The 12,979-nt window shown below is 34.2% G+C and overlaps 1 protein-coding gene and 1 long non-coding RNA gene across 4 annotated transcripts in view; one reads left to right on the top strand and one right to left on the bottom strand.

The window, feature by feature from the left end:
- The window catches only part of LOC105486313 (uncharacterized), a 384,056-nt gene that overhangs the window by 212,731 nt on the left and 158,346 nt on the right, over positions 1-12,979 (top strand). The window contains exon 5 of the long non-coding RNA XR_011621130.1: positions 9,705-9,799. This is a non-coding gene — a long non-coding RNA (uncharacterized lncRNA). The remainder of the gene's footprint in view (positions 1-9,704; positions 9,800-12,979) is intronic.
- Positions 1-12,979, bottom strand: part of LOC105486311 (uncharacterized) — a 237,332-nt gene that overhangs the window by 59,841 nt on the left and 164,512 nt on the right. The window contains exon 6 of one of the 3 annotated variants that reach the window (XM_071093232.1): positions 8,576-8,738. The exons of the other annotated variants lie outside the window; for them this stretch is intronic. Coding sequence (XP_070949333.1) covers positions 8,576-8,738 — 163 coding nt within the window. The remainder of the gene's footprint in view (positions 1-8,575; positions 8,739-12,979) is intronic. 3 annotated transcript variants of the gene reach the window in all.

Consider the following 12,979-nt stretch of genomic DNA (forward strand, 5'->3'; position numbering starts at 1 on the left):
GCTGAGCAAGAAGAGGGCAACAACACAGATTCAGAGCAAATACAGGAAGGTGGGGAAGAAAGATAGCGGGGGGAGGTAGGGTGGCAGCAAAAGAGTAAGGAATTTGACTTAGCGTCCCCATATTTTCATCCTAGCTTGGTCTGTTATTTGGCTGAAATCTGTGTCCTGAAGCAAACATTTTAGGTGGGGTTGATATTAGGATCCCAGAAAATCTTTACATAGAAGCTGGATTTAAATCCACTCCACTCTCTTATTCCCATCCATTTAATATTGTCACACTTTCTGACACGTTATACGGGCAGGGACTGAAAAGGAAGACTGACCTGCTCTTGGCCTTTTCCTCCCACATCCACTTTTTATCTGCACAAATAGTACATAAACATAATGCTTGAGAATTGCAAAATGTTCAAGGTGATTTTTAAAATATGGCTATCAGATGGAAATATCCAAAAGCATTTTATGTTGTCTTAGTTAGACTCTCGAGTAACTTGTGCTGTGTGATAACATTCTTTACTGTCATTACTCTTGGAACACAATAGCCTTCTTTCTGGTCTCCTTCCTGCCACTTGTACCTCTCTCCACACAGCAACCAGCGACTGGTATGGACTGAAGGTGTGTGTCCCCCCCCATTCATATGTTGAAGCCCTAATTCCCAATGGGATAGTATTTGGAGATGGAGACTTTGGGAGTTAATTATAATAAATGAAGTCATAAAGGTGGAGCCTTCATGATGAGATCAGTGTTTTTATAAGAAAACACACCAAAGCGCTCTTGTGCGCTGTCTCCACTGTCTCTTTTTCTGTCTCTCTCTCGTATCTGCCATGAAAAAACACACTGAGAGTGAAGGGATGGCCGTCTGCAACCTGGGAGACAGTCCTCCTCACCAGAATCTGACCATGTTGACACCCTGATCTCAGAATTCCAAGCTTTCAGAATATGAGAAAAATATGTTTCCGGTTACACCACCCAGTTTACAGTTTTATGTTATGGCATCCCAAGCTAACTAATATAGCCATCTCTCAAAAAATGTACATTATATCTGAAACTTTCCTGCTGAAAACCTTTTAAGGACTTCTTATTTCTCCTGGAATAAAATTAAAATCCTTATCATAGTCTACAAGGTGCTGAATAGTCTTTTCTTCAACCTCATCTCATATTGTCCCATGAAAAGCCATTTTCCACCACAGAAACTTGGCACTACTCATCCCTGCCTGCAACGCTCATCTTCCACTGCTTATTTTATTTATTCACCTTATAAATATTTCTAGTTACTATGCCAATTATATACATGATAACTTTCTGCATACTTTTTTATTGTTTGTCTCTCGATATACTGTTATGTAATGAAGAACATAAACTGCATGAGGACAGATATGTTGTCATTTCCTTTCATTGATGTGTTCCTTGCACATAGTACAGCATTGGAGACATAACAGGTACCTATAAAACATTCATGGAATGAGTGATTACTAGCCTAGTATTCTCAGAGTATTTTCATTGACATGAAAAAACTCACTTCCTTCTTTGATTCTTTGTTATAATTTTGTTTTCTTTAGCTTGGGGTTCATTATAAAACATATTTACTTTTCAATTCCACATTTTTAATTAAACATGGGCTGGTTCATGGCTGGGAATAATCCTGTTTATATAATATCTATTATTTCCTCACATGTATCTAGATGGCTTCTCCACAATAATAACTTTTAACCTGGAAAACCGAGACCCAGCTTTAAGCCCTGAACTTAGAGGGGCCTACCCTGGCTCTCCAGGACCTCACCTCTTCAATGGGTCAGGAGTCCATGGGGCCAAGAGGATGCACTCACCCAGGACCTGCCCACTGATTTTATGATCAGATGCCATGACACACAGAAATCTAGAATCCCACACTCAAATCACCCAAGCCTGCTTCTAGGTCCTACAGTACCTCTTTTTCCAAGACTGGGTCCAGCATGTACCGCACACCTTGGCCTGAGGAATAGTTATTACCATAGGTGTGAGCAGAGTCTAGACAAGTATACTGGGGTGTCTACATGCCTCTGTGCAAGGCAGGACAGACCAAGTGTGGAGATGGGAAGAGAAATCAGCCTGACAATCAGTAATTCCAGAATCTGTCAGACAGACTTGGCCCCAAGAGTAAAGAGGCCTTGGGTTCAGGCATTCACCCCAAGACATTTGCTGAGTTGTTGTACAAGCTTGGAGTTGGAATAAAAAAGACTAGTCATAGAAAATTAAGAAAAGAATAAAATAAAGAAAATTTACTGTTAATAAAGAAGTTTTAAGAGTTAAAGAAACCCTAAAGTAAAAATTAAATTACTAGGAAAGTTTGTTTATCTATTAAGTTTTTTTTTTTTTTGGCTACAGTATGAAGATTTTAAAAACACTACAAGTTTCATATATTACCTTTTCTCACGAGCCAATTCTCACAAAGGTAAAGAAAGTTAGTTACTTCCTGTTTCTTCATAAGTATTTTTGAAGAATTTAATATAGACTAGAAAGTGATTTTTAAAATGCTTTGTGCCAATCTTCCAGAAGTTCTGCACAGTTGTACTGATTGCCTCTGTAGCTATAAAATGGCAAAGTTTGTGACTTGAAAGCAAAACACAGACGTGTTCTGATCCTTCCCTGAACCCACCTTAGTGTTAATGGTCAGGGTAGAAGGATGGCTATGGATCAATTTTCATGGAGTAGCTTTGCTCCCTGCCTGAGGTGACATGAAAGCAGCCCTTTACCCTGAATTAAAAGAGCAACTATCTAGATTTATATCCACTCCTTTATTTTATTCTGGTTTATGCTCATAAGTAAGGAATTTAAGCTATATAAAATATGTATTCCCCAAAAAACAGAACCACATAAAAAAAGAGAGCATATAACTAAATTATTATGACATTTGCATTTTTTAACAGACCCTAATGTGATTAATCTTAAAATTTTGTTATGGGTAACAACTATCACTGCACATATTTAAAATTGTCTAACTAGAGACAATTGGCTTTGATATTACACAATTGCCAGTTAGAAGTCCTTAGAAGTTTTATAAGCATAGAGAGGTAAAGTAATTCTTAAAAACCTGAATGAAATAAGCAAAGATGAGATCAGAAAGGTAAAAGTGAATTCAAAAAATAAAGGGGTTAAACAGAAATACAATTGGATCTATTGATGAGGGCAATAAAAGTAAACAATGAAAATTATTTTTGGGCCGGGCGCGGTGGCTCAAGCCTGTAATCCCAGCACTTTGGGAGGCCGAGACGGGCGGATCACGAGGTCAGGAGATCGAGACCATCCTGGCTAACACAGTGAAACCCCGTCTCTACTAAAAATACAAAAACTTAGCCGGGCGAGGTGGCGGGCGCCTGTAGTCCCAGCTACTCGGGAGGCTGAGGCAGGAGAATGGCGTGAACCCGGGAGGCGGAGCTTGCAGTGAGCTGAGATCCGGCCACTGCACTCCAGCCTGGGCGACAGAGCGAGACTCCGTCTCAAAAAAAAAAAAAAAAAAAAAAAAAAAGAAAATTATTTTTGACCAGGCTAGTGGGATTCTAAGTGTTAAAAAGTACCTCTTCTTTTCTTTTTCTTAAAACAAAGAAAACACTTTCCTTTCTCTGTCTATAAACTTATATGTGATCAGGTAGGAAAGAGATTTTGACAGTCAAAATATAGATTGGGGCGAGGACAATATGGTTCATAGATTTTATTAATAGAATTTTTAAAAATCAAAGTCTTCAATGAACATTCCATGCACATTCATTGTTCTCAAAGTTGCCCAAGTAAAACTATACGAAACCACATATTAGATTCATCGAGCTACGCTGCAAATTACATATTAAGTATTGGCTTGTATAATTTTCTTGTAAGATATGGTATTTACTTTATCTTCAATTAGTAAATACAGAGCTTATAAATATCTAGTGAATTCTGTTTATAGGGGGCACAAAAATCTAAACATTAAAATCTTGAATTATTACATGGTAGGGTTTGGACTAAGATGAAATGGTAGTGAAATGAGTATCTTTGATAGTGTTATAAGAAGCATAGAGTCCAACATTTTTCATAGTGAAAAGCTATTTTCAGGTGCTTTATTGACAATCTGGTGCCTTCTCTCTGCCAAAAATTTAGGTACTTGTGTGAACACATATACAACACCAAAGTACAGATTGGAGAACGCACAAGGAATGTCATCCCCAAGAAATAAGCAACCATGGTTGGCATTTTGCAGAGCATATTGAAACAAAGTACACCTTAAATTTCAGTATCACATAGATATCAGCATAAAACTATAGGACCATAGAAAGACTGTTGGTGAAATCTGAAGTTTGAGCCTTTCTAGTAGAGATACTGAAATTAGGCACCATTTAATACAAATTGGCATGGCACACACATATAGATTATAGACTCAGAATATGAACATTCAGACAAGACTAATTTTGAGATACCAGTTATCTAATGTGAATGGCCTGGAAGTAAATACCAGAATCACTCTGGATATTGCTTGTAGTTTTGAAAATCCAGCCAGATGTATTATCATTCCTAATAAATTGTGCATAGTTCTTATTTCATGTTGTGGAATTATTCTTCTCATGTAATTTTGAGTTTAATAAAAAATAAAGTCCTGAAGAAAAGGATCTCAAAAAGCAGGTATTTATAAAGAGATTTATTTATCTGGGTAAACCCACTAAAATTTTAGTGAGTATTTGGGTGTTCAGATTTTAAAATCAGGCAAGAATTATTCCAGCTGAATGGTGTTTAAATAGAATAAGGCTTATTATTTTCTGAATGAGTTTTACCTAATCCTGGAATGCATGTAAGATAGGCTGTAGTCTACAGTTTTTGCACGTAAAATCATTCAGACTTTTACACAATGAAGTTGCCTTTTCATTCTTGATGAATATCCATTAAATACAGAGTCACAGAACAAGACAATATCAGAAAGAAGTGACTGGGCGTGGTGGCTTATGCCTGTGATTCCAGCATTTTGGGAGGCCAAGGTGAGTGGATCATGAGGTCAGATCGAGACCATCCTGGCTAACCCGGTGAAACCGGGTTTCTAATTTGGCTAATTCCTGCTCACCTGTTAAAACTCAACTACCCATCACATTCTCCAGGCATCCTTACTTATCATCCTTCTGCCCATTTCAGTTATTCTGGTTTGGACATTCTCTTTCTGTGTTTCCATAACCTGCCAGGTTTTGTCTGTCATAACACTTATCCTCCAATGTTATGTTCATCTTTTTGTTTTTCTCCTTTAACAGAGAATACCAAATGTATCTATTAATTTTAAATTATCAGTGTAAGCAGTGTCAGATAGATAATAGGTGCTCAATACTAGGTGCCTAAAAAATTAAAGTTAGTATAAGACATTTTGCAGCATATGGAGTGATGTCAGACTGCAAGGGATTCAGTTTTTGATAGACTTTGATGTGTCAGAAAGGAGAAACATCAACTGCCATCAGTGAAAATGTCTTATTACTAGTCATCTGGAACAGTTCTCATTTTGTGAACCTAATGAGTATAGAAGCCGCCTAAAGAGCCCTCTATCACATGAAATGGACAGCCCTCTTCAACCAGTGACATTGTTGATCTCAGGGCTATTCAACCTAAAAAGGTCATAAAAGACTGTTGATGTGAGATTCTGAAACACTCTATCACTATCATAATTTTCCCAGTTAACATATTTTTAGTGCCTATTCTGCATCAGGTATTAGTCCATTTTCACACTGCTATAAAGAACTACCTGAAACTGGGTGATTTATGCAGAAAAGAGGTTTAATTTACTCACAGTTCCACAGGATTAACAGGAAGTATGACACTTGGAGGACTTAGGTAATTTACCATCAGGGCTGAAGGTGAAGGGCAAGTAAGGACCTTTTTCACATGGTGGCAGGAGAGAGAGAGAGAGAGTGAAGGGGGACATGTCATACACTTTAAAACCATCAGATCTCCTGGGAGCTCACTATTCATGAAACAGTAAGGGGAAATGTGCCACTATGATCTAATCACCTTCCACCTGGCCCCTCCCCTGACACATGGGGATTACATTTGGACATGAGATTTGGGTGGGGACACAGAGCCAAACTATATCAGGTATCCATAAGCATTTTATGTACATTATTTTTATTTAATCATTACAACTTAATTGAAATAGGCATTGGTATTTCATACATACTGCAGATGGGAAAATTGAGAATTTGGGGAATAAGTAAGTTGCTCAAAGTCAGACAGTAATAGAATTTCAATGCTGGTCTATCTCTAATGACCATGATCTCCACTGTTCAGCTATTCCGTTTCCATTAGATACAGCCTGGAATATTCACTGGTGTTTCATTTCCCTACTTATTGTCACCATCAGTTATTTTCTGACTCTTCCCCTTCACAACAGTTGACCCTATAACTGACCGTGACTCCTCAAGCACCCTCTTCCAGTGTTAATCTAGCAGCAGGACTAATTTATCAAGACTGGGGAGAATAAGAGGAAAGTTTGATCTTCTCACTTGAAACTCCTACTCTCCTCCATTTCCTTCTGCTAAAGTATTCATTATGCAGAATGGAACACAGAATTAAAACAGGAGGAAATGGGTGGGTGACATGACTTTGCTCTGTGCTCCCACCCAAATCTCATCTTGAATTGTAATCATCTCCACATGTCAAAGGCAGGGCCAGGTGGAGATAATTGAATCATGGGGGCAGTTTCCCCCATGCTGTTCTCGTGATAGTGAGTTCTCACAAGATCTGATGGTTTTGTAAGGGGCTTCCCTCTTCACTCCGCACTCATTCTCTCTCGCCACCCTGTGAAGAGGTGCCTTCCACTGTGATTGTGAGTTTCCTGAGACCTCCCCAGCCATGTGGAACTGTGAGTCAATTAAACCTCTTTTGTTTTTGAATTACCCAGTCTCGGGTATTTCTTCATAGCAGTGTGAGAATAGACTAATACAACGGAGAAGGGAATAACCTTAATTTTGCTTTTTCCATCCCTAATCCTAACACCATCACCACACTTCTTCTACTGAAACACTTACAATGTGATTATGTGATGAGAAGAAAAGAGACAGAGATGAGAAAAGGAAATCATGTGGAAAATATGAGGGTAAATACTATCAACATTTTTTCTTCCATATTTACCAGTCAAATCCCCCCAACTCCCAAACTCACTTATCCCTTGTATGAATAAACATTTCTATTTAAGTATAATACATGGAGTGTACAAATCATAAATGTATTTTAATAATTTTTTACAAAATGGACAAATTTATAATCACCACCCATGTCAACAAACAGAACAGTATCAACACATTGTGAATTTAAATTGCATTTTCCTGGTGATTAATAAGTTGCAACAACTCAGATATTTAATAGTCATTTGAGTATTTTATTTAGTGATCTGTCTTTTCAAGTCTTGCCTATTTTTAAAATTGTGTTGCCTGTCATCTTTTATTAACTTGTAAGAGTGATAAACACACGCACACAAACACACACATACATAACATATATATGTTGTATGTATTGCAAATATTTTCTTTCCCTTATTTGTTTGCCTTTGAAGAGTATTGTCTTTGATGAAATTAGGATTTTTTAAATTTTAATATAGTTTTACATAATTCTATATAATTTTTTAGTCTTCTGTAATCCATGAATTGTAATGTAATCCAACTTATCAATATTTTTTTCTAATGATTAGTACATTTTGTGGTCTGTTGAAGAAATCTTCACTGCAAAATTATGAAGATATTCTCTTATGTTATCTTCCAGAAGCTATGTTTTATCTCATGTAAATTTTGATCTATAATCCATCTGGAAGTGATTTTTGAGTGTAGAGTGAACTCTGTGTTAAGAATCATTTTTTCTTCTGAATATGCAATTAACTCATTATTATTTTTTTGAAAAGCCCTCCTTTCTCCACAGCATTGTGTCACCTTTGCCCTAAGTCAATTGTTAGTAGTGGTGACAATCTGCTGTTGGACTCTCTTTTGCCCTGATTTAATTGTCTATTCAAGTGCCAATGCCATACTCTCTTAATTTATGTAATGTCTTCAAATTTTGTTCTTTTTAGAATAGCTTGGCTTCTTGAGACTCTTTGCATTCCATTAGTCCTAAAATCTGATTGCCCATTTTTACAAAAATATAAACAACACAAAATACTTGCTAGAATTTTTACAGGAATTGCATTAAACACATAAGCCAATTTGCAGAAAATTGAAATCTTTTGAATACTGAGTCTTCCAGTCTAAAACTTGGTATATTGGTAACATCTCAGTTTTTTCAGGTCTCTTTAATGCTTCTCACAATAACTTATTGATTTGCATGTTTAGAACTTTTACATACTTTGTCATTTCCTACATATTTTATTTATTATGCTTTTTTAAATGTGAGTTTTTAGTTTTATCTCTAATTGGTGGTACATATAAATACATTTGCTTTTTAAATACTGTTCATCTGTGCAAAGACATTGCTTAGGTTGTACTGCTTTTAGTAAGTTATCTGTATTTACTTTGGAATTTTAAATGTATAAACATGTAAACCATAAATAAAAGTTTTATTTCTTTATTTACCATTCTTCTACTTTCTTCCTTCCTTTTTCTTTCCTTACCTCCTTCTCCCCATCTCCTGTCACTTTTCCATCTCTCTTCATCTCTCTTCTCCTTGTTCTTCCTCTTCTCTTGTTCTCTTTTTTCTCTCTCTGTATCTCTCTCCCTGTCCCGTCCTTCTTTTACTTTTTTTTTGTTTTTTTGCCATATTGTACTAGTAGAAACCTTCAAAATGGTAATGAATACAAATGGTAATACAGTACATTCTTATCTTATTCCCAGTCCCATGATGAAAACTTTTAATACTATAGCATTAAATATAATGTTTATTGTAGATATTATGTTATAGATACCTTCTATCAGATAAGAAACTTTTCTTCTAATCATAATTTTCTGAGATAATTTAATTATGGTCTTTAATCATTTCCAATGCTTTTCCTGCATCTTTTGAGGTCTTTGTAGAATTTCCCTTTTTATTTTGCTAATGTGATGAATTACTTTAATTTTATAATATTAAAGAAACCTCGCTTTCTAGAGTAAGTTCAAGTTTGTTGTAATATAGTTTTTAAAGCATATACATTTGAATTTTATTTGTTCATAATTTCACAAACATTGCATTCTATTTATAAAATATATTGACTTGTAATTTTCCGTTCTTATAATGAACTAGTCAAGTTTTAGTATCGAGCTTTCATTAGCCTTAAAAAATAATTAGAGAACTTTTACTTGTGTGTTTTAGACTAGTTTATATGGATGGTACTATTTTTCTTAAACAGCTTTGAAGAAATAACTATTACATTGTCTGATTCTTACCTGTCTTTGATATTGTTGGAAATTTTTAGTTCCAGTTTCAATTTGTTGTAAGCTCTTTATAGTATTTTTATATTTTATAATAAATTCTGTAAAATAAATCTACCTGTTTGTTTCTGATGTTAGTAGTTAGTACCTTCTTCCATGTATAATTTCAATTGTTTATTTTTATATGTAGGATATCAGTTGACTTTTGTATATTGACTTTGTATCTTGTGAAATTTCAATGCTCACGTTTTAATTCCAGGAATTTTTTTGTTGTTGTTGATTCTATAGAATGCTTTTACCTAGGCAATCATGTCATCTATGAATAAAGACAGCTTTATTTTTTTCTTTTCAACTAACATGTATTTATTTCATTTTCTTGTCTTATTGCATTAGCTATGACTTTCACTACAATGTTGAATAGAAGCAGCAAGAAAGGACATCCTTGTCTTATTCCTGATCTCAGGAGAAAGGCATTCAGTTTCTTACCAGTAAGTATGATGTTAGTTTTTCTGTAGCTATTCTTTATAAAGTTTAGTGAGTTCCTTCTATTTCCAGTTTGCCGAGGGCTTTCTTTTTTTTTTTTCTTTCTTTTTTTTTTTTTTTTTTTTAAATCATGATTAGGTGTTGGATTTTGTCAAATGCTTTCTCGGCAACAATTAACAGGATCATATGATTTTTCTTCTTAAACCTGTTGATGTGGTGGGTTGTACTGATTGTTTCTGATATACCACCTAAATCCCACTTAGCTATTGCTCTGGTTTGAATGTTTGTTTCCTCTAAAACTCATGTTGAAATTTAATTGCCAGTGTAATGGTATTGGGAGGTGGAATCTTTAAAATATTGTTAGGCCACAACAGATATACCCTCATAGGAGTTTCAATGCCTTAAATAAAAAAGTCTTCAGGAGTGAGCTCTCTCTCTTACCCTCTCACCTCTTGGTATGTAATAATGCAGCAAGAAGGCCTTCATCAAAAGCAAGCAGCTTGGTATTGAACTTTCCAGTCTCCAGAACTGTATGCCAATAAACGTCTGTTTATTATAAATTATAGAGTCTTTGGTATTCTGTTGTAGCAGCACAAAAGAGACTGAAACAGCTACGGTGTAGCTGTTTTTTTTTTTTTTTTTTTTTTATACATTGCTGAATTCAATTTGCTTTGTTGAAGATTTTTGCATCTAAGTTCATGACAGATGTTGAGCTGTAGTTTTCCTTTCTTGTAATGTCTTTATCTGGTTTTGGAAATATGATAATGTTGACCTCATAGCATACTTTAGAAAATGTTAGTGCTCTGTTTTATTGAAAATATTGTAACAAATTGGCATTATTTCTTTCTTAAATGTTTAGTAAAATGTACCAGTGTAACCATCTGGAACTGGGTTTCCTTTTTTTGAAAGATTATTTATTAAAGTTTTTAAATAAACATATAAATATTTACATTGTTTCCCCTTGTGTGGGTTTTGATAGTTTGTGTCTTTCAAGGAAATTCATGGGCATAGCATTGTTCATAGCATTCCTTTGTCATCCTATTATTGTTCCTGTGACGAGTAAGGATGCTCTCTCTTTTATTTCTGATAAATTGCATGTTCTTTCATTTTTTTCTTGATTAACATGGCTAGAATTTTTAAATTTTATAATTATTTTTAAACAATCAAATATTAAATGTATTGAATTTGTCTATTGTTTCTATTTTCAAATTTTAATCATTTCTGTTTAATTTTTATTGGTTTCTTTTCTTGTGCTTGCCTTAGGTTAAATTTCTATTCTTCTTCTAGCTTCTTAAAATGGAAGCTTATATTATTGATTTTAGATAGTTTTTCTTTTCTGATATATGTATTTAGTGTTTTAACTAAAAATTTCCCTCTTAATACTTTCACTGCATCCCACAAATTGTAATTTGTATTTTTTATTTCGCTTAGTCCAAAATGTATTTTATTCATTTTAAGACTTCGTCTTTGACCCATGTGTTATTTAGAAGTGTTATTGCTTAATCTCCAGATATTTGATAATTTGCTTGTTATTGATTTATATTTTAATTTCATTGTCATCTGAGGACATACTTTGTATGATTTTTATCCCTTTAAATTTAAGGTATATTTTATGGCCAAAAATGTGGCCTATTTTAATGAATGTTCCATATGAGTTTGAAGAGAATGTGTGTTCTGCTTTTGTTTAAGGAACTATTCTTTAAATATCAATTAGTTGGAACTGATCAATAGTGCTGTTCAGAACAACTATATACTTATTGATTTTCTGCCTGCTGAATCTATCAACTACTGAAAGAGGGCTTTTGAAATCTCTAACTATAATAGTGGACTTGTCCATTTCTTTTTATAGTTTTAACAGTTTTTCTCTCGCATTTTGATGCTCTATTGTTAGGTGCCTACACGTTAAAAATTGTTATGTCTTCATAGAGTATTGACCTTTCTATCATTATGTAGCGCTCCTGTTTATCCCTGATAATTTTCCCTATTCTAAAATCTGCTTTTGTCTGAAATTAATATAGCTACTCCAACTTTCCATTAATTAGTGTTAGCATGATATATAATTGTTCTTCCTTTTACTTTTAATTTATTTGAATGTTTATATTTAAAATATATTCCTTGTAACAACATTGCTGTCATTACTTTCACTTGTTCATGATATAATTATCCAATACAATGTTGCTATTATTTACTTTTTAAATGTTTTTAAAAATTTATTTTTTATTTTTGACATATTGCAATTGAATATATTTACAGGGTACAATGTGATGTTTTGATATGTATCTATGTTGTATCATGATCTAATCAGGGCAATTAGTGTAACCATCATCTCATGCATTTTCTGTGATGAGAATATTCAAAAGCCTCTTTTCTAAGTGTTTTGTGATATGGAATATTTTAATATTAACCATAGTCATCCTATTTGACAATAGAACAATCCAATTCATTTTTTTATTTAATTAACAATTTGTACTAATTGATCAACTTCTTACCATTCTATTATTCCTCCTCCCTTTCCCAGTCTCTAGTAACCACTGTTTTACTCTGGTTTTATATCAAGTTTTTTAAAAAAGATTCCACATATGAGTGAGATTATACAGTATCTGTCATTTAGTCTCTGGCTTATTTCACTCAACATGATATTCTCCAGGTTCATCCCTGTTGTCACAAATGACAGGATTTTATTCTTTTTCATAGCTGAGTAATATTCCATTGTGCGTGCGTGCGTGTGTGTGTGTGTGTGTGTGTGTATCTCACAATTCCCTTATCCATTCATCTGTTGTTAAACTTTTAGGTTGATTCCATATGTTGGCTATTGTAACTAGTGCTGCAATAAACACGAGAGTGCAAATATCTTTTTGACATACTGATTTCCTTTCCTTTGGATATACATGTAGTAGTGGCATTTCTGAATCATATAGTAATTCTGTGTTTAATTTATTGAGGAACCTACATACTGTTTTCCATTATGGCTGTACTAGTTTACAATCCCACCAAGAGTGTGTAAGTGTTTCCTTTTCTCACCATTTTAGCCAATACTTGATTTCTTTTATATTTTTGGTATTAGCCATTCCAACTGGAGTAAGGTGGTATCTCATTGTGGGTTTACTTTGTGTTAATGACACTGAGCATTTTTCATATACCAGTTGGCTATTTGCATGTCTTCTTTTGAAAAATATCTATTAAAG

This window comes from Macaca nemestrina, chromosome 3 (assembly GCF_043159975.1).
Source record: "Macaca nemestrina isolate mMacNem1 chromosome 3, mMacNem.hap1, whole genome shotgun sequence".
NCBI classification, from domain to species: domain Eukaryota; kingdom Metazoa; phylum Chordata; class Mammalia; order Primates; family Cercopithecidae; genus Macaca; species Macaca nemestrina.